General features: G+C 37.5%; 1 protein-coding gene across 1 annotated transcript in view; it reads left to right on the top strand.

Annotated features, from left to right (window-relative positions):
- The window catches only part of pdhx (pyruvate dehydrogenase complex component X), a 43,385-nt gene that overhangs the window by 8,917 nt on the left and 12,656 nt on the right, over positions 1 to 21,812 (top strand). The window contains exons 3-7 of the mRNA XM_061969965.1: positions 2,094 to 2,194; positions 10,122 to 10,306; positions 12,841 to 12,939; positions 19,618 to 19,783; positions 20,313 to 20,460. Of these exons, the coding sequence (XP_061825949.1) occupies positions 2,094 to 2,194; positions 10,122 to 10,306; positions 12,841 to 12,939; positions 19,618 to 19,783; positions 20,313 to 20,460 (699 nt within the window). The remainder of the gene's footprint in view (positions 1 to 2,093; positions 2,195 to 10,121; positions 10,307 to 12,840; positions 12,940 to 19,617; positions 19,784 to 20,312; positions 20,461 to 21,812) is intronic.

Genomic DNA, 21,812 nt, shown 5'->3' with positions numbered 1-21,812 from the left:
AAAATATAAACATAAAATAAACATTACACAATTATAGCGTTCATTGTGTATTTTACATAATGTCCATTGTGTATTTTACATTATTTATAACAGAAGGATTGGTGTTAATACATTCACACAACTAGATTTGTTTCCACATATGCAAATCAAACAACATCTACAGTGCATCAATCATTGCACACAATGTAATGGTATGTGTCTCATCACAATTAAACCTAAAGTATAGAATTATTGCCCCCTACAGGTCAAATTTAGCACTACATGTGTTAAAAGAGCTCTGATCACCCAGACTTAATCTCAGGCAAAAAACATCATGGCCACGAATACAAAACATATCACAATGTAAGCAATTTCAATACAAAACAAACTAAATATATTTATGCAGAATATCTACTTACAAAGATTTGACCAAGTTTTGTGATGAAGCTTACATGTGTGGATTTCCACCATTGTTGCTTCTTGTATCCTGATTAAAAATGTATCCTCCAGTTTGTGGCTATTATAAGACATATTTTCTGAGGATATACATTTTAACTAGCGGTGTCAAAAAAAAGATTTTTGAATTAATTGCGATTCTTATTTGTAACTTAATCGATTATAAAAAATCAAAAATCGCTTAATTTTTTTTGTTTTCATCTGTATTGTTGATGTAGCTGCCCATATTTGCTGTACAGATAAATAAGTAATACACAAATGTATCAAAGCTATTTGTCTATTTTATGGAGGAATGTAGTTAATCATAGAACTGGCACCCAATGTTATTAAAAAAATATTGGTTATGAATCAAGAATCGTTCTGAATCGAGAATCTATTCTGAATCAAATTGTTACCCCCAAGAATCAAATCGAATCAAATCAGCTGCTTTAAAACACGCCTCCATAAATGTGGCGATCAGTATTACAACCTTTGCTTCAAACTTAGGTAAAAACTTAAATAATAAGCATTCAGATCTGCACAAGGAGTTTAAATAGTGACAAGTGTAATGTAGTTGTTACACCTGTCCTGCTGCTTTCTCTTTACTCGCCTACTCACTCACTGACATCACTCAGCCAACACTTGCCATTCTCACAAACGCACATACGCTACTCTCATAAGTTAACCAGCTCCCCTGTATTAGCGCAGTTAAAACTTCACAATTAGCGGTCAACTAATGCAAGTGAAATGACTGAATTTTGTAACAAATTCCTACAATTTGTGTTTTGTCTTTAATAAATGTGTTTTACCTGCTACAGGCTTATCTGTGTACATTTATTCATAGATTTGTTTTTAATACATATTCATGTTAATTAAGTTTTATGTTAATTAATGTTAATGTTATTAATGTTATTAATTATTATGTTTCTTAAAGCACTGACCAGGAGTGGCAACCATAAATCATTAATAAGTTTATATAATGTCAGTAAAACGCTCTGTTCATTTCTCATCTAATCCTTGATTATGGCATACTATATGCAATATGGATAAATTAAAATTGTTCTTTAAATGCAGCAAGAAAACCCCAATGCCTTTTAATTTATATTTTAACCTTGTAAAATTGTTCTTTGACTGTTAGTGTTTAATGTAATGTAAGATTTTCTGTTAAAATAAAGCTAATATTGAAATTTTTCATAGTCCCATTTATTTGGAAAAGTATCAAAGTATCGATATACATTTCGGTACCGGGACAACCCTAGTATGTATATATGTATATATATATATATATATATATATATATATATATACACAGTATCTATTTTTAAATGACATAACTGATTGGTCAGTGGGTAGGGGTTCCATAGGGTCTGATCTTTTAGGACTGCTATTGGCTCAAATATTGTTTCCTCAAACCTAGCCTGCGCCCTCACAAGTCATCTGTGGCGCATGAGTTACCACAAAGTTAATGAACTTCGTAGAACTGCATATCCGGATTTAAACCTAAATTTTTTCCTGAATAATCCAGAAACCCTACTTTGTAGTACAGACCTCCGTTGGTATATCATCAAAACAAGTATTTTGTTTACAAATACTGACAATGTTGTTTTTAAATTGAGTTCTCAAAACGCCAAAATGTTTTTAATTGTAGTCTTTGTATGTGTACCCTTTCACTTTTGTAGGTGAGGAAGTGACAGTGGGTGATGCCCTTTGCGAAATTGAGACTGACAAAGCTGTTGTTACCATGGAATCTAATGATGACGGAATCTTGGCAAAGATCCTGGTGAGGCAGCAAATACCAATATGTTTAGGACCATCTGTATTGTTTAGATATCACATGTGCAAATATCAGGAATTATAATTTTGTTTTCCTGTGATGAGATGATTTGTGGTTGTTTTTCCACTCCCATATATGTTAAAACCTTTTACTTGAGACTAATTCTACATTGTTTGCAATGCTTTAGTAAGATTAATTCATGACATATTTTCCCTGCACAGTGACATTGTACTTCTTTTTTTTTTAATCATGTGTTATTGGGTTTTTCCAGACACACAATTGACAAAAGTAAACACAAATACATCGAATGCTGTTTTACCCCGCCACAAGTAAAATAAAATAATTTTAAAAAATACCAAAAAAAAAGAGAATATAACAGTTAGAACATTAATAATACATACCGGTACATAAAATAAAGGAACCACAGACAGATGTCAACATAAAACCACAGAGAGCTGCATTCCTGAATGACTTTAGAGAGATATAACAACCAACAAGCACACAAAAGACTAATCAACCATCCACATCCCAGTTGGGTTTCAATATGGCTTAATTTGGAGATTAGTTTCTCCTATATATCTCTGAAAGGCACACCGCAGTTACTGAAACTTTGCAGAACAACCATTCAATGTCAGCCTAATCTTCTCCAGTTTGAGTTAATCCAGAGAGTTTGGCAAGGAGGCACTGTTGCCTTCCAATTTAACACAATAATTCTTCTAGCCAACCAAGTAGTGAATGCTACAAGGTAGGGCTGGACGAAATATCGATATACGCGATATGTCGCGGGTTTGCGATATAGAAAATGACTATATCGTGATATTCGAGTATACGTTCTCACGCAGTTGCTTTTAGCTGCTGGCATTACACTACAGGCTCTCCTCGCTCTTTCCTGTGTCTCCTTCTCACAGACAGACAAGCGCACCTTCTTACACACGTCACATACTGTCACGTCATACGTCACATACGTATACGCCCTCGCGCAGCAAAGAGGTAGCAGCATGGGTAACGTTAGCTGTGATGCTAGCGCAGCCGTGTGAGTGGTAATACGAGAGAGAGAAGGTGCGAATCTGGTAACAAATGAAGGAATAATTAATTCCCCCAAAAAACAGCAGGGGGTCCATCGTCTGGCGGTGGTTTGGCTTCAAATGGGAATATGTCGAACAGACAACCGTAATTTGTCAAGTGTGGGGCAAAAGCGTTGCTATAAAATGTAGCATTACTGCTAATATGTAGCATCATTTGAAAAGTCACCCGCTAGAGAATGAAGAGTGCTTACTCCGCATGTCAACATCTCCGTTCGGTGCCACACGCCCACACCATCAAAATGCAGAGGCAAACATTTCCAGATCAACACCGTATGAAAAAAATAGTGATTTTTTTTAGTTGTGATTTCCTTCTCTGCATGAAAGTTTTAAAGTAGCATATAAAAATGCAGTATGAAGAAGAATGTTTTAATGTAGACACATAGAATTATCATACTGCTGTGATTATATGCATCAAGTGTTCATTCAAGGCTAAGGCAAAATATTGAGATATGTGTATCGCGATATGGCCTTAAAATATTGCGATATTAAAAAAAGGCCATATCGCCCAGCCCTACTACAAGGTTATTGTTGGATTTGCTAAGGGTAGATGACTGAGGTGCTACGCTGAATAGTCCACTTACAGTAGTCAGTTAGTGACATTGTATTCTAAGAAGTTTTCTACTACAGACATCTCTCATCCTTCTGTATATACCCAACTGTGGAGTTAGCTGTTTTGAATTGTTAACAGGCTTCCAAAGATTGAGCAATCAGTTGTCTTTGAAAGCCACCAGATTGCACCACATTTAACCATTATATTATTGATTGAATAGATCATTATTATTAAACACTACACACTAAAATACACCTTTCTCCATGTCAGACATGAGCTGAAGAGACAACATGTTCCAAGGCTAAATTGTACATAATATCAGTGTCGCCAACAAAAAGACTAATTGTCAAAATTACCCTGTGACTTTTTTTCTAAACATTATCCATTTTATTTCTTGATTATATAATTTTTTTCCCACATTCCCTTAGTCTCTTTGTCTAAGCTACTTTGCAGTTGGTAGTTTCCATAGCAACAACTGAAGAATTGGGGGTAGGGGCTTTTGAGCTGAGGCTGGAGAAGAAAGATGGCTTGCATGAAAAAACCCGAGCTTCTTGCACGCTGGGAATGCGTGTGTGTGTGTGTGTGTGTGTGTGTGTGTGTGTGTGTGTGTGTGTGTGTGTGTGTGTGTGTGTGTGTGTGTGTGTGTGTGTGTGTGGTTGATGATAAAACCACCAATGTGCTACCATATTTTGGAACCACAGAGTATACTGTAATAGCTATTATTGTGTTAACTGTGCTATTCTAAGCAGCTTTTTATGTGTTTGTGAGGTTACTGTAATATGTTTGGCCAAATGCCTAGAATGATAACTAAATATACGCCAAAGGAGACAGGATAGGCTTGGTTATCATATGGAAGTCGGGGGGTGGGTCACAAGTACTGTGACCACAGATTACTAAATCTCCTCCTGCTCTGACTGTTTGCTCTACCCTGACCCAAGGTTTTTTAATCATGAATCTGCCATGGGTACAATCAATCACAGACTGTAGAAACTGACAGGTTTGCAATGACAGCAAAACACAAAGCTTCTCAACATATACTGTATCTACGTAAAGATAGTTCTCACTAAAATGCAAATATTTTACTATATTATACTTAATATTACCTTGACTCTAAAAAAATACTTATGTTCAAGTAAAGGTGACCAAAATGTAAGCGCTTCAGCCCAAGCAACACAGTGTGTGAAAGTTGATCACTGGACAGAACTCAGCAGTGAGTTCTGTTACAGAACTTACAGATTGAATCTGATGCAGGTGTTTGGAAATAAAAAAATTCCATTCTTTTTTATTCTCAGTTTTAAGTGATCCAAATTTTCTACTCTGGTTAATCAAAAAATTAAGCAGTTACAGACTTCTTGATTTATTTTAGTGTTTCTCAAAGCCAGAAAGTTGCCATTTGAAATTACTATACCGGTAGTTTTGCGTCATGTCTGTTTTCTGCTTTAAAAAAAAATCACGATCACGAAAACATGGAAAAAAAAAAAAGTATTAATATGACATCAGTGACACCCCCACCTAGAGAGTGACCAAGACAGGCACACTTTTTTACCCGTGAACACGCCGCACGCCTCTGCCTCTCTCTCCTCAGCCTCACATCAGCTGCTCTCGAGACTGCAGCCACACCCTCAATCACGGCAGCACACTACACCCGCTCGTCTCGCAAACGCGCTTTGCATGACGTGCACAAAAATCATTGAGTTGCAACAATGCATAAAGGCTGACTCTTGCAACGCGTCAGACATTTTCTGGCGTCCAGCATCAAACAACTCTTCTCTCAATCACGGCCATTAGCGCTCGCCAGTGGCGGGAAGCTAACAAGCCAAATACTAGAGTCTAAGTTGTGTAAATGGTAAATAAAAACAGAATACAATGATTTGCAAATCCTTTTCAACTTATATTCAATTGAATAGACTGCAAAGACAAGATATTTAATGTTCGAACTGAGAAACTTATTTTGTTTTGCAAATAATCATTAACTTAGAATTTAATGGCAGTAACACATTGCAAAAAAGTTGGCACAGGGGTCTTTTTACCACTGTGTTACATGGCCTTTCCTTTTAACAACACTCAGTAAATGTTTGGGAACTGAGGAGACCGATTTTTTTAAGCTTTTCAGGTGGAATTATTTCCCATTTTTGCTTAAGTTGTTCAACTGTCCGGGGTCTCCATTCTCGTATGTAACGCTTCATAATGCACCACACATTTTCAACATTTTGAACTACAGGCAGGCCAGTCTAGTACCCACACTCTTTTACAAAGTCCACCGTTTTCAAAAACAATTTAAAATGTGAACTCATCAGACAGACACAGAACACTTATTCCACTTTGCATCAGTCTATCTTAGTTGAGCTCAGGCCCAGCGAAGTTGGCGGAATTTCTGGGTGTTGATAAATGGCTTTCACTTTGCATAGTAGAGTTTTAACTTGCACTTACAGATGTAGCGACGAACTGTAGTTACTGACAGTCGATTTCTGAAAAGTTTCTGAGCCGATGTGGTGATATCCTTTACACACTGATGTCGGTTTTTGATGTAGTACCGCCTGAGGAATCAAAGGTCACGGGCATTGCCGCTTACGTGCAGTGATTTCTCTAGATTTTCTCAACTTTTTGATGACATTACGGACTGTAGATGGTGAAATCTCTAAATTCCTTGCAATAGCTCGTTGAGAAATGTTGTTCTTAAACTGTTCGACAATTTGCTTATGCATTTGTTCACAAAGTGGTGACCCTCGCCTCATCCTTGTTTGTGAATGACTGAGCATTTCATGGAAGCTGCTTATATACCCAATCATGGCACCCACCTGTTCCCAATTAGCCTGTTCACCTGTGGGATGTTTCAAAAAAGTGTTTAATGCGCATTCCTCAACTTTCTCAGTCTTTTTTGCCACTAATATTTGCAAAAAATAACAAGAATTTACCAGTTCGAACGTTAAGTAAGTCTTTGCAGTGTATTCAATTGAGGGTTGGTTGAAAAGGATTTGGAAATCAATGTATTCTGTTTTTATTTACGATTTACACAACATGCCAACTTCACTGGTTTTGGGTTTTGTATACGTATAGCATGGTCTGCGGTGGAGGTGGTCTCTCTGCATCGGCGGGCAGGTGGAATTTGAAACTCAACTTGCCACGGTGATGACTCGCCTCACAGTGACAGTGGTTGGAAATAGCTTTGGTCTTGTCCGGAGATTGAACTGCCTGTGTTCTGTGGAATTTGGCGGTTTCCTCGAAAAGTATTAGTAGATTTCTCACGCTGTAATTGTCTACATGCATAACATTATGTCCATTAATATACAATGTGATCTTTCTCACGCTGTAATTATCTACATGCTTACTGGTCAGAAAATACAATTAAATAAACATAATTTAAAATCACTATTTACTTGCACACGAGACGAGGCACACGAGGTAGCTGGCAGGAACCAAAACTGAACATTAACTTGATGTGTGTGCAGAGCGCGCACACATTCTCCCCTACTAACCCCTTAGGTTGTGACTTCATAACACCATTAAGTTTAGATGTGTGTTACAGTGGGTACATAACTCACTAAACAGGGTGAGCTTATTATGTGTGTATCTCTTTTAGCAGAAGGAGGGCCAATTCTAAAGTGTGCTATTCTGCTCAAAGGTGGAAAATATTACTCTTAACAGTTCAGTGTTTCAGTTTTCCTCTGTGGCGTTTCTGTGTCGCAGACTGGATGGGACATTGTTACTTGGCTGCTGCTACTTCTAGTGGAGTGCTTTGCACGCTTCCACACCTGGCCTTTTACGGCTTTGGTTATGCACACTTGTGGTGGTGCTCTGCATGTCTGGATCTTCTAGAAAATATCATGCCTGGAATGAACTTTGCCTTTTGTGACTGAATGTATTTAATAACTGAGTACCGTATTTTCCGCACCATTAGCCGCACCTAAAAACCACAAATTTACTCAAAAGCTGACAGTGCGGCTTTTAACCCGGTGCGCTTTATATATGGATAAATATTAAGATTCATTTTCATAAAGTTTCGGTCTTGCAACTTCGGTAAACAGCCGCCATCTTTTTTCCCGGTAGAACAGGAAGCGCTTCTTCTTCTACGCAAGCAACCGCCAAGGTAAGCACCCGCCCCCATAGAACAGGAAGCGCTTCTTCTTCTACTGTAAGCAACCACCCGCCCCCGGAAGAAGAAGAAGCGCGCGGATTTTCGTTTCATTTCCTTTGTGTGTTTACATCTGTAAAGACTTTCCAGCCGGCGTCATCATAAAAGCTAACTCGAAGGGATGGATGGATGAAGAAAAGATGAGCGAGTGGTTAAGGGAAGTTTACGCGAAGAGGCCGGGTGGCTTTTTTCACACAGCTCCGTCCATGTTGATATACGACTCTATGCGCGCCCACATCACAGATGGTGTCAAAAAACAAGTGAAGCACACAAATACAACACTCGCCGTCATTCCGGGTGGATTAACCAAAGAACTCCAACCGCTGGATATTGGTGTCAACAGGGCATTCAAATCACGACTGCGAACGGCGTGGGAACAATGGATGACCGAAGGCGAACACACCTTCACTAAGACAGGCAGACAGCGCCGGACGACATACGCCAACATCTGCCAGTGGATCGTAAATGCCTGGGCAGATATTTCGGTCACAACTGTGGTCCGAGCTTTCCGGAAGGCAGGATTCACAGAACTGCTGGACAACAGTGACACTGACTCCGATGACTTCGACGAGACGGAACCGGCCATTTTGGATCCCACATTTGCCCAACTTTTCAATTCGGACACCGAAGACGAAGAATTCGAAGGATTTACGAATGAAGAATAACTTCAGAAAGTGAGCGCTATGTTTATTTTGTGTGTTGTGACATTAACGTTCAAGCAACATTATGTTGCTATTGCTCTGCACTATTTTGAATTTTACTATGTTTGTGATTGCACATTTGCGTACATTTTGGGACAGAGTTGTTAGAACGCTGGTTTTTAATATATTATTAAAGTTTGACTGACCTATCTGACTGTTTTTTTGACATTCCCTTTAGCGCAGCGTAGGCGCGGCTTATAGTCCGGGGCGGCTTATAGGTGGACAAAGTTTTGAAATATGCCATTCATTGAAGGTGCGGCTAATAACCCGGGGCGGCTTATAGTGCGGAAAATACGGTAATTGATGACGCAATAAACTTTTAAAGCGTACCGCATAGAAATTCAGTAAGACTGCATCAAAAGTATGCAAATATGAACACATTAACTTTTACATCCTTGTGTGGTCTGAATACTCTGCAAGTATTACGAGTATGTAGCCTACCAGATAATGCCAAATCTGTTTGTCACATTTTTACCACTTTGTTTTGCTTTTTTTTTTTTTGCAAATCACCTGATGTGTTGACTGGCAACAATACTCAACGAAGACATTTTGAAAACAAATGAAGTGCAGCAGCCACTGAATTAGACATGGCCTTTAAGTTAGAATGACAACTATTGATCAATTGACAACGTCTAGTAGACCGTGGAGAGACTAATAAAAGGCACACAGTGGATCTTGATCAGTGGTGACAGCAAGCATAAAAACTCATTCATTTTACAAACCCCGTTTCCATATGAGTTGGGAAATTGTGTTGGATGTAAATATAAATGGAATACAATGATTTGCAAATCATTTTCAACCCATATTCAGTTGAATGCACTACAAAGACAAGATATTTGATGTAAATTCCTTGCAATAGCTGCTTGAGAAAGGTTTTTCTTAAACTGATCAACAATTTGCTCACGCATTTGTTGACAAAGTGGTGACCCTCGCCCCATCCTTGTTTGTGAATGACTGAGCATTTCATGGAATCTACTTTTATACCCAATCATGGCACCTACCTGTTCCCAATTTGCCTGTTCATCTGTGGGATGTTCCAAATAAGTGTTTGATGAGCATTCCTCAACTTTATCAGTATTTATTGCCACCTTTCCCGACTTCTTTGTCACGTGTTGCTGGCATGAAATTCTAAAGTTAATGATTATTTGCAACAAAAAAAAAGTTTATTAGTTTGAACATCAAATATGTTGTCTTTGTAGCATATTCAACTGAATATGGGTTGAAAATGATTTGCAAATCATTGTATTCCGTTTATATTTACATTTAGCACAATTTCACAACTCATATGGCAACGGGGTTTGTACTACACAAGAACATAGTATTTTTTGGCCAGGTGGTCAGTGAGCTATAACACAACCATGTGTTAATTATGTTAGTCTTTATTTTATTCATCATTGCGATGATCATATTTTGCTAATGTTTTTTCCCCTCTAATTGAAAATGACTTTTCTCACCATCATTGCAGATAGAGGAGGGAAGCCGCAACGTGCGCCTGGGAACTCTCATTGCTGTTATGGTGGAGGAAGGACAAGACTGGAAACAAGTTGAGATTCCTCCACCAGATGCTGTAACAACTCCATCTGCAGCTCCATCTGAAACTGTTGTGCCCCCTGCCTTTCCTTCGCCACCAAAAACAGTCACCTCAGGACCGTAAGTGTTGCTTTGTGATATCTTCTTGTCCTTTCTTGTACCGGTACTTGTAATTTCTTGTCTTATCCTTCATGACCAGTGTACTCCAGCAGTCAAAACAAAAGTAAAAACGTCATATTCATGGAGTAATTTTATATGGGAAACTGTGTATACACACACACTCCCAATCAAAATTTTGAAGTACCAGCAAAGTGGAAAAACAAGTTGACTTTATACACTTAATTGTGTTTCATTCTATCTATTACACCATTTCCAATTGTATTTACGATCTACAAAGTATGTGAAAATACAGTCTAAACATCACAAAATGCCACAAATTCAGTCGGCTGTTTGGAATATTCAACTCCGAATATCTTCTGCAATTTGTAGATTCTACGTCACTGTAGAAACGCTTCTGCACTCTGACCATATTATCAGATCAGTCATCCTGGAAATATGCAAAAATTGTAAAGCGATGTGCTGCTTATTATTCACAATACTTATGTAAGACAAAAACACATATATTGGCTTTTTTAATGCATTCAAAATTGTAAATAAATAGCTAACAACTGAGTCAAAAGATAGAGGGTCCTCCATTTCACCCATTATATCCGCTCTAAAAACGTCCAGTAACCGCCAAAAATACTCCATTTACATGCCGTGACCTGAAAATTAACCAAATATGAGCAATATTGTTATTATAAGTGCCAACGCATTGTTAGCCGTGAACTAATGCTAGTTTACGCTGCTATTGTTGTTACACTAAGCCGGCGGCTGCTTCTGCTTCGTCTCACACTTGCTAAAAGTTCAATCTAGATTATAATTCATGCATCTTTCACCTGGTAGTAGAAAAATGTGGCCATGGACCAAGAGGCTGGTCGACTTTCACATAATCTGAGATGGTGAAAAAAACGCAAGTTGCTGCAACTTTTTTTTAAGCCTTAGTGATTATTGCGATTGAATCTTCTTCTAAAAGGAATTATGCGAACGTCCCGTCGGTCGGCATCCCAGCAACAGTGGAAATATTAAAGTGTTTGTTTCATAATTTTTTATTATGGTTAGTTTGTATGTTTAGCACCTAGCAATGCTGCTGATGCTGTAGTGTAACAATAAAGCTGCATCCGTTTAGCACTTGACTTCTAAAATGTATTGCTCATCTCCCTTGTGTTCGGGCTCAAAAATATAAGGTTCTGAATCATAATTTTTCCCAAAGTAATCGCTGTTGGCTCTCACAATGGCTTATTTATTAGCATTGTTGTTGATGGAGAAGGGATCTGTGGTTCCTACTTGTACGTCACGGATCATGTAACTGGCTTGCTGATTAAATCTCTAAAGGGCTCGGGAATCTCCGTGAGATTGATACTGTTTTTGATCATATCTATTTATTCGCAAACTTTGAAAGTATTTTGATGTCTTAAATCAGATATATATGATAATAGCTTCAATATAGAGGCAACTTGTTTTCCCACTCTACTGGTATTTTAAGACTAGTTGAAAGATTGCAAGAATGTGCATTTTGCAACATTTCATCCTATGAAGATTTTAGGTAAAGCGTCAAAATGGCAAAAAAATAAAATAAAAAAGCGATTGGAGAAAGACTTAGACAAACTTTATTGCTCCACAAGGGAAATTGTTCCACACAGTAGCTCAGTTACAAAGGATGGAAAGGGTAAGAACGGAAAGGATAATGCAGGTATAAAGTAGACAAAAAATGTAACATAGTAGCAGTATAAAATATAACATATATGTAATATTTTATATATATATATATATATATATATATATATATATATATATATATATATATTATTATTATATTATATTATAAATATGGTATATACTCTATACTGATATATTATAGAGAAACACAAATATAAAGTATAAAGATATAATATAAAGGGAAACACATTTTGAGCAGGCAATTCATTGATAGCAATTTAACTGGAATATGCTGTCCGTCAGCTGATGAACAGTTTCAGACTAAAGCCTTTATAAGCCAAAGCCAAAATGTTATTTTTTTTCTAACTGGTGTTAACATTTTGATTAGCAGTGTATTATTGTTTTCATATGAGCCAAAACTGTGCAACCTTAATTTTTGGTTTGACTAAATACAGTCATATCAGTGTGTGAAGACCTGTTATTGTATGACATTACTATTGTAATTAGAAGACTATGATGTCCTCCATACCAGAATAACAATTGTCATGTTGAAAACACCTTGTGTGTCCAGAACAAAAATGCTGATTTTTCAAAATTACTGTCTACTCCTGTTTACACAATAGATACCTTCAGGGAAGGACTTACACCAGAACAAATGAGTATATTTGTTATGCAAACATTTTGGGCTGAGCATGTTGTCAGATCCAGAGTTGTAATTTGGCATTAACTTATTATGGTTGCAAGCGAGGAAAAATACCTCTGCTGCGCTATTATAGATATGTACTGTATCTACAGGTATGTACTTATCAGATTGCAAATCTCTGTAATAGGTTTAAAATAAAAGTGGAATTAGACAACATATAAAAGGCCATAAGAAATATGTATTTGTTTTCCAGGTTACGGCTTAGCCCGGCAGCAAGACACATCCTGGATACCCATGGCATTGATCCAAAATTGGCCACTCCCACTGGACCAAGAGGACTAATCACTAAGGAGTAATTGAATTATTGTCAAATAACTAGTTAGATTATTATCTTAAAGGATGAGAGGTGACTAGAACTGAAGTTTAACAATGTATTCTATAAAACAGGAGTAAGTGCAAACAACAGAAACACCTGGCCTGGAGAGATGGTGTAGCGCTAGCAAGAAGTAGAAGCAATCTCTAAAATGGTTATCTGTTTTTGCATGTATTTGACCACATAATTTGCCTTAACAGCAGGAATCGAAACCGAAACAAAAAATTTGACATATGTGCCTAGCGCACGGAAAAGCAACACATTAATCCATACTAAAAAGAAATAAGCGCCCCCCACTGTATGGGAGATATGACTAACCACATGTAGGTGTCAAAATACAAAAAAGTAATTATTTGAGAAATCTGACACCAAATAATTCTCAATGAGTACCGGTAGTAGATAGTTGTATTACAATTCTCTGAAATTAATGATATAAGGAAGTAGTTTGAATGTAGTGTTGATTCTGTTACAATGTCAATCACACTCACCATAAATACATTTTTTTTAAAGTTTTATTGGCCAATCTCAATCATGGATGATTGTATCGGAATTAGCAGCATAACATCTGGATCAAACACTTCTGCCATCAGTAAAATGCACCTGTTGTTGCTTTCCATACCATACCATTACCCCACTACCACAATTGGCCACTTAAAACTTTGTTGACATCAGCAAACCACTTCACACACACAACACCATATACACAGTCTGCTATATGCTCTGAACAGTAAAAACAGGTTTAATTTGTGAAGAGAACATCTCTCCAAAGTACCAGACCGCATCAAATGTGGCATTTGCCCAATCAATTTGGGTATGACAGCGAACTATAATCAGGTTTAAACCCCGGATTAGGACGACAAACATCCAGAGCGCTACTGAAACATTTTCTGACAGTTTGTGTAGACATTATTGTGATACAAACCGAGCAGCTGTCCGGACAGGGTTGTCTCAGACGATCTTGGAGGTGAAGATGTTAAATATGGAGGTCCTGGTCTGGTTTTGTTACAAGTGGTTGTGAGGCTGGTTGGATGTACCATCAAATTATATAGAACACTTTTTGAGACAGTCATTTATAGACATTCAATTCACAGCATTTCTATTCTTACATCTGTGGCATTGTGCTGTGACAAAACTCCACAATTTGGAGTGGCCTCTTGTCATAGCCTGCCTAAAGCACACTTGTGCAGTAATGATGTTTAAGCAACATCTTGATATGTATCACAGATTTGATTTTGATTTTTATTAAGGATCCCCATTAGCTGGTTGCCTCAACAACCCACTAGTCTTCCTGGGGTCCACAATTCAATACAATTACAAGTAAAAGCATATAATTATAACTACACAATACAGAAAAAATAATAATAATAAAAATAAAAGCATCAATAAGAAAACAAGCAAACAATTTACAGTCACAGAATAATAATTACCATATAAATATAACTACACAATATAAAACCAAACAAATCATCAACGAGCAGACTAATTTAAAGACTCAGATAAAATATTACTCTCTTTTTAAAAATCTGTTTACTTTCAATGCCAGTGAGAATTTGAGGCAGGTTATTCCAGAGCGATAAAGATCTATAAATAAAAGATTTCCGCAAAGCATTCTTCCTGGGACGAGGGAGTATAAAATGCCCCTCACTGGACGCCCTGGTATTGTGATTGTGCATAGTGCTACTGTGAACTATTTGGGCCATGACAAAAGCAGGAGTTTTACTACTGGCCACTGATTTGAACAATATTAGAGTATTAGCTGACAACCTGTTCTGCACTGTTAGCCAGGAAAGAGAAGCATGCATTTGGTTCACATTGGTTCTTAGTGAACAACCAAGAACCAGCCTTGCTGCCCTATTCTGGACAATCTGGAGCTTACTGGTGGATGGATTATCTTGGCAAAGGAGTAGTGCTCACTCAAACAGACGTAGACAGACTTGTCATCAATATTTGAGAGGAATAGGCCTTTTGTTTACAAATTTGGTAAAATACAGCTAAAGGCTCCAATGCATAAACCCTTAAATAGGGAAACGATAGAATTATACAGAGCAGAGTCCTGCTTGGGTCTAATCTTATACTGTCCTACCTGTCAGTATTTTATTCCATATCCGACAAATTACCCAGGATTATCTAAAACATAAATCCAGACCTGCCATCGGTAATCAGATGCTCAATTATTATATTGTACATGAACACTAGCCTTTTGTCACTCACAATGTTTGTTATGAACTCTGTTACAGCTTGTTACCGCAGTGTGAATACACAAGCAAGCCAGACTTTTTTTCCAAACGGCTCTGTTTCCTACGATTTTCTACTCGCTATCTTACAAACCCCGTTTCCATATGAGTTGGGAAATTGTGTTAGATGTAAATATAAACGGAAAACAATGATTTGCAAATCCTTTTCAACCCATATTCAATTGAATGCACTACAAAGACAAGATATTTGAAGTTCAAACTCATAAACTTAATTTTTTTTTGCAAATAATAATTAACTTAGAATTTCATGGCTGCAACACGTGTCAAAGTAGTTGGGAAAGGGCATGTTCACCACTGTTTAACGTTTAACAACACTCAGTAAACGTTTGGGAACTGAGGAGACACATTTTTTTAGCTTCTCAGGTGGAATTCTTTCCCATTTTTGCTTGATGTACAGCTCAAGTTGTTCAACAGTCCGGGGGTTTCCGTTGTAGTATTTTAGCCTTCATAATGCGCCACACATTTTCAATGGGAGACAGGTCTGGACTACAGGCAGGCCAGTCTAGTACCCGCACTCTTTTACTATGAAGCCACGTTGATGTAACACGTGGCTTGGCATTGTCTTGCTGAAATAAGCAGGGGCGTCCATGGTAACGTTGCTTGGATGGCAACATATGTTGCTCCAAAACCTGTATGTACATTTCAGCATTAATGGCGCCTTCACAGATGTGTAAGTTACCCATGTCTTGAGCACTAATACACCCCCATACCATCACAGATGCTGGCTTTTCAACTTTGTGCCTATAACAATCCGGATGGTTCTTTTCCTCTTTGGTCCGGAGGACACGACGTAGACAGTTTCCAAAAACAATTTGAAATGTGGTCTCGTCAGACCACAGAACACTTTTCCACTTTGTATCAGTCCATCTTAGATGAACTCAGGCCCAGCGAAGCCGACGCCGTTTCTGGGTGTTGTTGATAAACGGTTTTCGCCTTGCATAGGAGAGTTTAAACTTGCACTTACAGATGTAGCGACCAACTGTAGTTACTGACAGTGGGTTTCTGAAGTGTTCCTGAGCCCATGTGGTGATATCCTTTACACACTGATGTCGCTTGTTGATGCAGTACAGCCTGAGGGATTGAAGGTCACGGGCTTAGTTGCTTACGTGCAGTGATTTCTCCAGATTCTCTTAACCTTTTGAGGATATTACGGAGCGTAGATGGTGAAATCCCTAAATTCCTTGCAATAGCTGGTTGAGAATGGTTGTTCTTAAACTGTTCAACACTTTGCTCACGCATTTGTTGACAAAGTGGTGACCCTCGCCCCATCCTTGTTTGTGAATGACTGAGCATTTTATGGAATCTACTTTTATACCCAATCATGGCACCCACCTGTTCCCAATTTGCCTGTTCACCTGTGGGATGTTCCAAATAAGTGTTTGATGATCATTCCTCAACTTTATCAGTATGTATTGCCACTTTTCCCAACTTCTTTGTCACGTGTTGCTGACATCAAATTCTAAAGTTAATGATTATTTGCAAAAAAAAAATGTTTATCAGTTTGAACATCAAATATTGTCTTTGTAGCATATTCGTCTAAATATGGGTTGAAAATGATTTGCAAATCATTGTATTCAGTTTATATTTACATCTAACACAATTTCCCAACTCATATGGAAACGGGGTTTGTACATTTATTCTCCATAACCCTTTTGCGCATTGCAAAGCAATTTAAGTGAAGTTAAAGGAAGTCAGCGCTGTTGTCTCTGATGTCCACAATAACATGACTCACACAGAAAGTTTAGTGTCACCTGTACTCATATTTTACAGAAGTATATCATTCTCATATCCCCTTATTACCCAGCCTGTTGAGTCAATAGCCCAAATTGTCAGTTCAGGCTAAATCAAACTAAAATGAACCTATGTTTAAGCAAATCTTCACCACAATGAAAGCTTGAAGATACAAATATAATAGGAAAATAGTTGTCAATAATTGTAATGCATGTCCATTACATGGACATATATACTGTATGTTAAGCAAGATGTAACCCACTTGAGTAATTTAGTAGTTTTTTTTACTGTGCTGGCATGATATTGTTTAACTTCATTATGGACATGTTCAGGTTTTTTTTCGCATGTTCTGCAATTACAGTACCGTATTTTTCGGAGTATAAGTCGCACCGGAGTATAAGTCGCACCTGCCGAAAATGCATAATAAAGAAGGAAAAAAACATATAAGTCGCACTGCGGCCAAACTATGAAAAAAACTGCGACTTATAGTCCGAAAAATACGGTATTTGATATGGGTCACCGATGGATAAGCATAGAAAACTTTTAAGCACACAAATGTATATTGTAAACTTGTTTCATTTACAAAACAAAGATACTTACATGTTTTCAAACTATCACAGTCAATTGTTGCAAATAACAAATGTGAATTGCACAAATTAATTAACTGAATTAGCAGTGCTTCTCAAATATATTCTGTTGCGCCCCCCAGGAAGAAGAAAATATTTTGCACCCCCCTTTTTTCACCGTGACTATAAGTAGTACAATTTTTTAAAATAAAATTATTGTAACTATATCCCTGCATAACATCGTAAGCTTATTATCATTAAAGGAAACAACACACTGGTCTTTCCTCGTCTCCCACCGTGGTTACAGTGAAGGAATATGCTTCATAATATCCTAGTACGGCAAAAAAAGCATCTTCCCCGAGGTCATACGGGCCCGCCTGGCTTCCCACCGTGCCCCCCCAGGGTGGCCAGCCCCACTATTTGTGAAGGACTGCCTTAAAGGAAGGATGTCATTGCTGAGATCCATTCCTCTACTTATTGTAGGCTATTGCAGTTTGAACAGAAGGTGGCCAGAGAATTGGGGTTAAAAAAATGTGGCAAGCTTTCTTAATCTCAAGAGATGAGTTGATGAACTGAAAAAACAATGTGTATGAAGCTTCAGAGCCAGGGAAACTTTGCAAAAATATTACAAGCAAGTGTTTGCAGTTTTCTAGAAGTGCTGTCATGTTCCCTTTTTTCCCTTTTTATATTTTACTTACCATCAGAAAGTTTTTCATACACCCTCTTTTCTTCAACTGTCTGTACGAATGTGTGTCAGTGTTTAGCTATTTTTTAAAGCTAAAATATTGTTATACCTATTTTTCCAAGGGGGGACTTCCATGTTTCCAAAATGCCTTTACAAACAAAAATGTCTATCAGTACGGAAGCAAGGAGATTGTGTGCTGCAGGAAATGTAAGGATGCGGGAACAAGGGAGGGGAAAAAAGGCCAAGGACTGACACCATGGTTAGGTCAGAGGCAGCTGGTCAAGACAGAAGATTGGATGCATGTTTGTACATTGACCCTAGTGCACAGGATTGAAACTGAAATTTTACACACAGGTGCACTAGATACAAAAATGGCCATACTTTTGTTTACCTTTCTTTTATTTAAAAAATCACCAATGCTTGACTTAACACTATTTTTGTGTCACTTATCTCTCACTTATTTGTGCAGCAATTTGAAAGGAGTCAAATCTGCAATCTGACAAGAAATTGATTGTACTTAGTCCTAATAAATAAGTACTAATGGTTGTAGTGTTACACATTCTCACAGCAGTCTTGCATGGTTACAGTCATCAAAGATGGCTAACTTTCTCTGAGTCAAATATTCACGGAAGAAAAGGAACAGACCACATCTCCTCAGTGGCGTGTCCACACTTTTTTTTCACGGTTGGCCCAGTCAGTCTACCCCAGGAGCAACTGTAGCTACTATAGTAGTTTGCAATGGTTACCACCACCTAGTACAGAGTGCATCTTCGTGTAAGACAATTGCTGACTAGTACCACTAGAGTGGGAAAAACAAGTTGACTTTATATGATTGTGTTTAATTGTATCCATTAAACCTTTGCCAATTGTATTTACAATCTGCAATGTATGTAGAAATACTGTCTAAACATCACAAAATGCCACAAATTCAGTCGGCCATTTTTAATATTGCACTTCAAATATCATATAGCAATTTCTGTAGATTCTACGTCACAGTAGTAACACTTTGCACTCCGACCATATGATCAGATGAGTCATATTGGAAATACGCAAAACTCATAAAGCTTTTGCTGTTTATCATTTACAATCCTTATGTAAGACAAGAAAACAGATGCTTGGCTTTATTTAATTTATCGTAAATAAATAGCTAACACTTGTGTCAACAGATCTAGGGTCCTCTATTGCACTCATTATACCCTCTAAAAACATCCAGAAACTGCCAACTCCATTTACAAGTCGGAAACTGAAAATTAACCAAATATGAGTGATATTGTTACAATAAGTGCCAACGCAGACATACTTTTTTTAGCGGTGCATAGATAGCAGTGTGCTTTGCAACTCATAAAAGCCAACAATGGTAATAATTACTTCATTTGTGCATAACCAGAGTTTCCAATCTTTTTCTATTTTGTTACAACAGGGATGCATTAAATCTTATGAAGATGTCTCCTGAGCCAAAAAAAATGCCCATCCTGACTGTTCCACCTGTCCCGAGTCCTGCTCAGATGCCAGCAGCTGTTCCTCCACCACCAAGCAGCAGACCCAACATACCACCTCTATCTGTACCAGGGAAACCTGGAGCACCGGTTGGTTTTATATTGTCTAACACAGAATATATACACACATCTACCACTTTTAAAGGCCAAAGGTCACTGTCGCCCTCATTCACTTTCTGGCTCTCGCTAATGAATAAAACATGTATGCACGTCATTTTAATTATACATTGTCAAAAGTCATTCAGTTAGTTCTGGTTTAATCATTTTATGGTCCAGTATTTGTAATCTGGAAATCAATTTGTCATCCGATTTTAACTTGGTTTCCTGATTTAAATGTTATTTATAACAATTTTGTGTTATTTTGTTTCACATCATAATAATTGTCTTCCTGTAAAAAATGACCATTTAATATCTGGTGGTTTTGAGTAAATACATTTTCCCGGTAGATAATTCTTACCTACAACCAATTAACTGTAACAAGCTTGTAAATTTTTTTTCAACCTGATCCAAGTTTATGATTCATTTGAATTACATTGCACATCATTCGTGTTCCTGTCTGCTGATTTACCATTTGACTTATAGAAAACACTCTCTTCACTCTTTTATTCTAATTCCTCAGGGCACTTTCACAGAGCTCCCAGCCTCAAATGTCCGCCGCGTGATTGCTCAACGACTAACTCAGTCGAAAACCACCATCCCCCATGCTTATGCCTCTGTTGACTGTAACATGGCAGCTGTCATGGCGCTACGTAAAGACTTAGCCAAAGGTAAACAAGACGTTTGTGTGTACACTTAAGTAGGAACGACACTTGTTCATGCTCACTATGTTTAAATTTTACTGAATTTTCAACATTTTATTTGAAGATGAGAATTTAATATTTTTCACATGACTGCTCATTTGACGAGTGCAGTATGTAACATTGATAGAAACATTGGTACATATCTGCTCAGTCATCTTACTTAGTACACTCATCCCAAGCAGTACAAACAAACCTGTTTTACCCATGGTAAAGATTAATGCCGATTAGCGTGTCTTTTTTCATGGAGATCAATTTAGATCAGGGATATTAAAAAAAATTGTTTGGGGCCCAAATTTCCAGAAAACTAAGGACTGCATGGAGGCCAAACTTCTTCTTTCACTATTACCAGTAGTCCTACGGAAGCGCTTTGCTATTTTTAAAATCCTTCTGCGAAAAGTTAGTCCAAGATTATCTCTATGACAGCCCTCTAGTGGTTTTAAGAATCTGCTGCAAAAATACCACCATAGCTATTGCCCAAATGATTAAAGAGAACTTTGAGGATCACTACTAGTATAACTAAATAAGTTGAACAAATGATTACTGACTGCATCCAAAGTGTATAAGTTACAGCAACACAATAGTTAAATAAATCACATTATGAAAAATAATTGTAAGTGCCTAAAATTTGAGGACTTAAAGGGATGCCTTGGGGAACGCCTTAGTTATGTAAAGCACAATTTTGGACCTTATTCAACATGTACCGTGATGCATACAACCTTTACTCTGAAGTTACACCTGCATCGGGACAATAATGATTTAAGTCTTGAGTTAGACCTGACTTTTGCTCTAGTCTCCCTTCATGAATTTAGATTATTTACCGGTAACTCAAAACTAGGACAAGTCTGAGTTTATTTTATTTAGAGAAAGCCATTTTAATAAATCCTGGTATAAGATTTGAATTAGTCTCGAATTTGGGCTTAATCCCTGTATGGAAAACCGGGCCTATGTGTCAAAGCACACTACAAGTTACAGTGTGTGAATGTGTGTGTGAATGGGTGAATGTGGAAATACTGTCAAAGCGCTTTGAGTACCTTGAAGGTAGAAAAGCGCTATACAAGTATAACCCATAACCCATTGATCTAATTGTGCTACATTTTGCAGTGCACACAATAAACACAACTTACTGTCAACCTTTTAATAAATACTTCCTTAAAAATCAAAGTTGAACAACTGCTATTAATTATTTTTGAAGGTTTGCATTTGTTGAACAAAACTTTGGGATACAGCCATGCGAAGTTTACCTTCACAATGTTATGATGTATTCTTAGGGACAGGAGTACATACTGTAAATGAAAGTTGCATATAACTTTTAGTAGTCT

Source organism: Nerophis lumbriciformis, linkage group LG10, assembly GCF_033978685.3.
Source record: "Nerophis lumbriciformis linkage group LG10, RoL_Nlum_v2.1, whole genome shotgun sequence".
In the NCBI taxonomy this organism is placed as follows: domain Eukaryota; kingdom Metazoa; phylum Chordata; class Actinopteri; order Syngnathiformes; family Syngnathidae; genus Nerophis; species Nerophis lumbriciformis.
The sequence above is the reverse complement of the archived record's forward strand: the minus strand, read 5'-3'. Positions and strand labels throughout refer to the sequence as shown.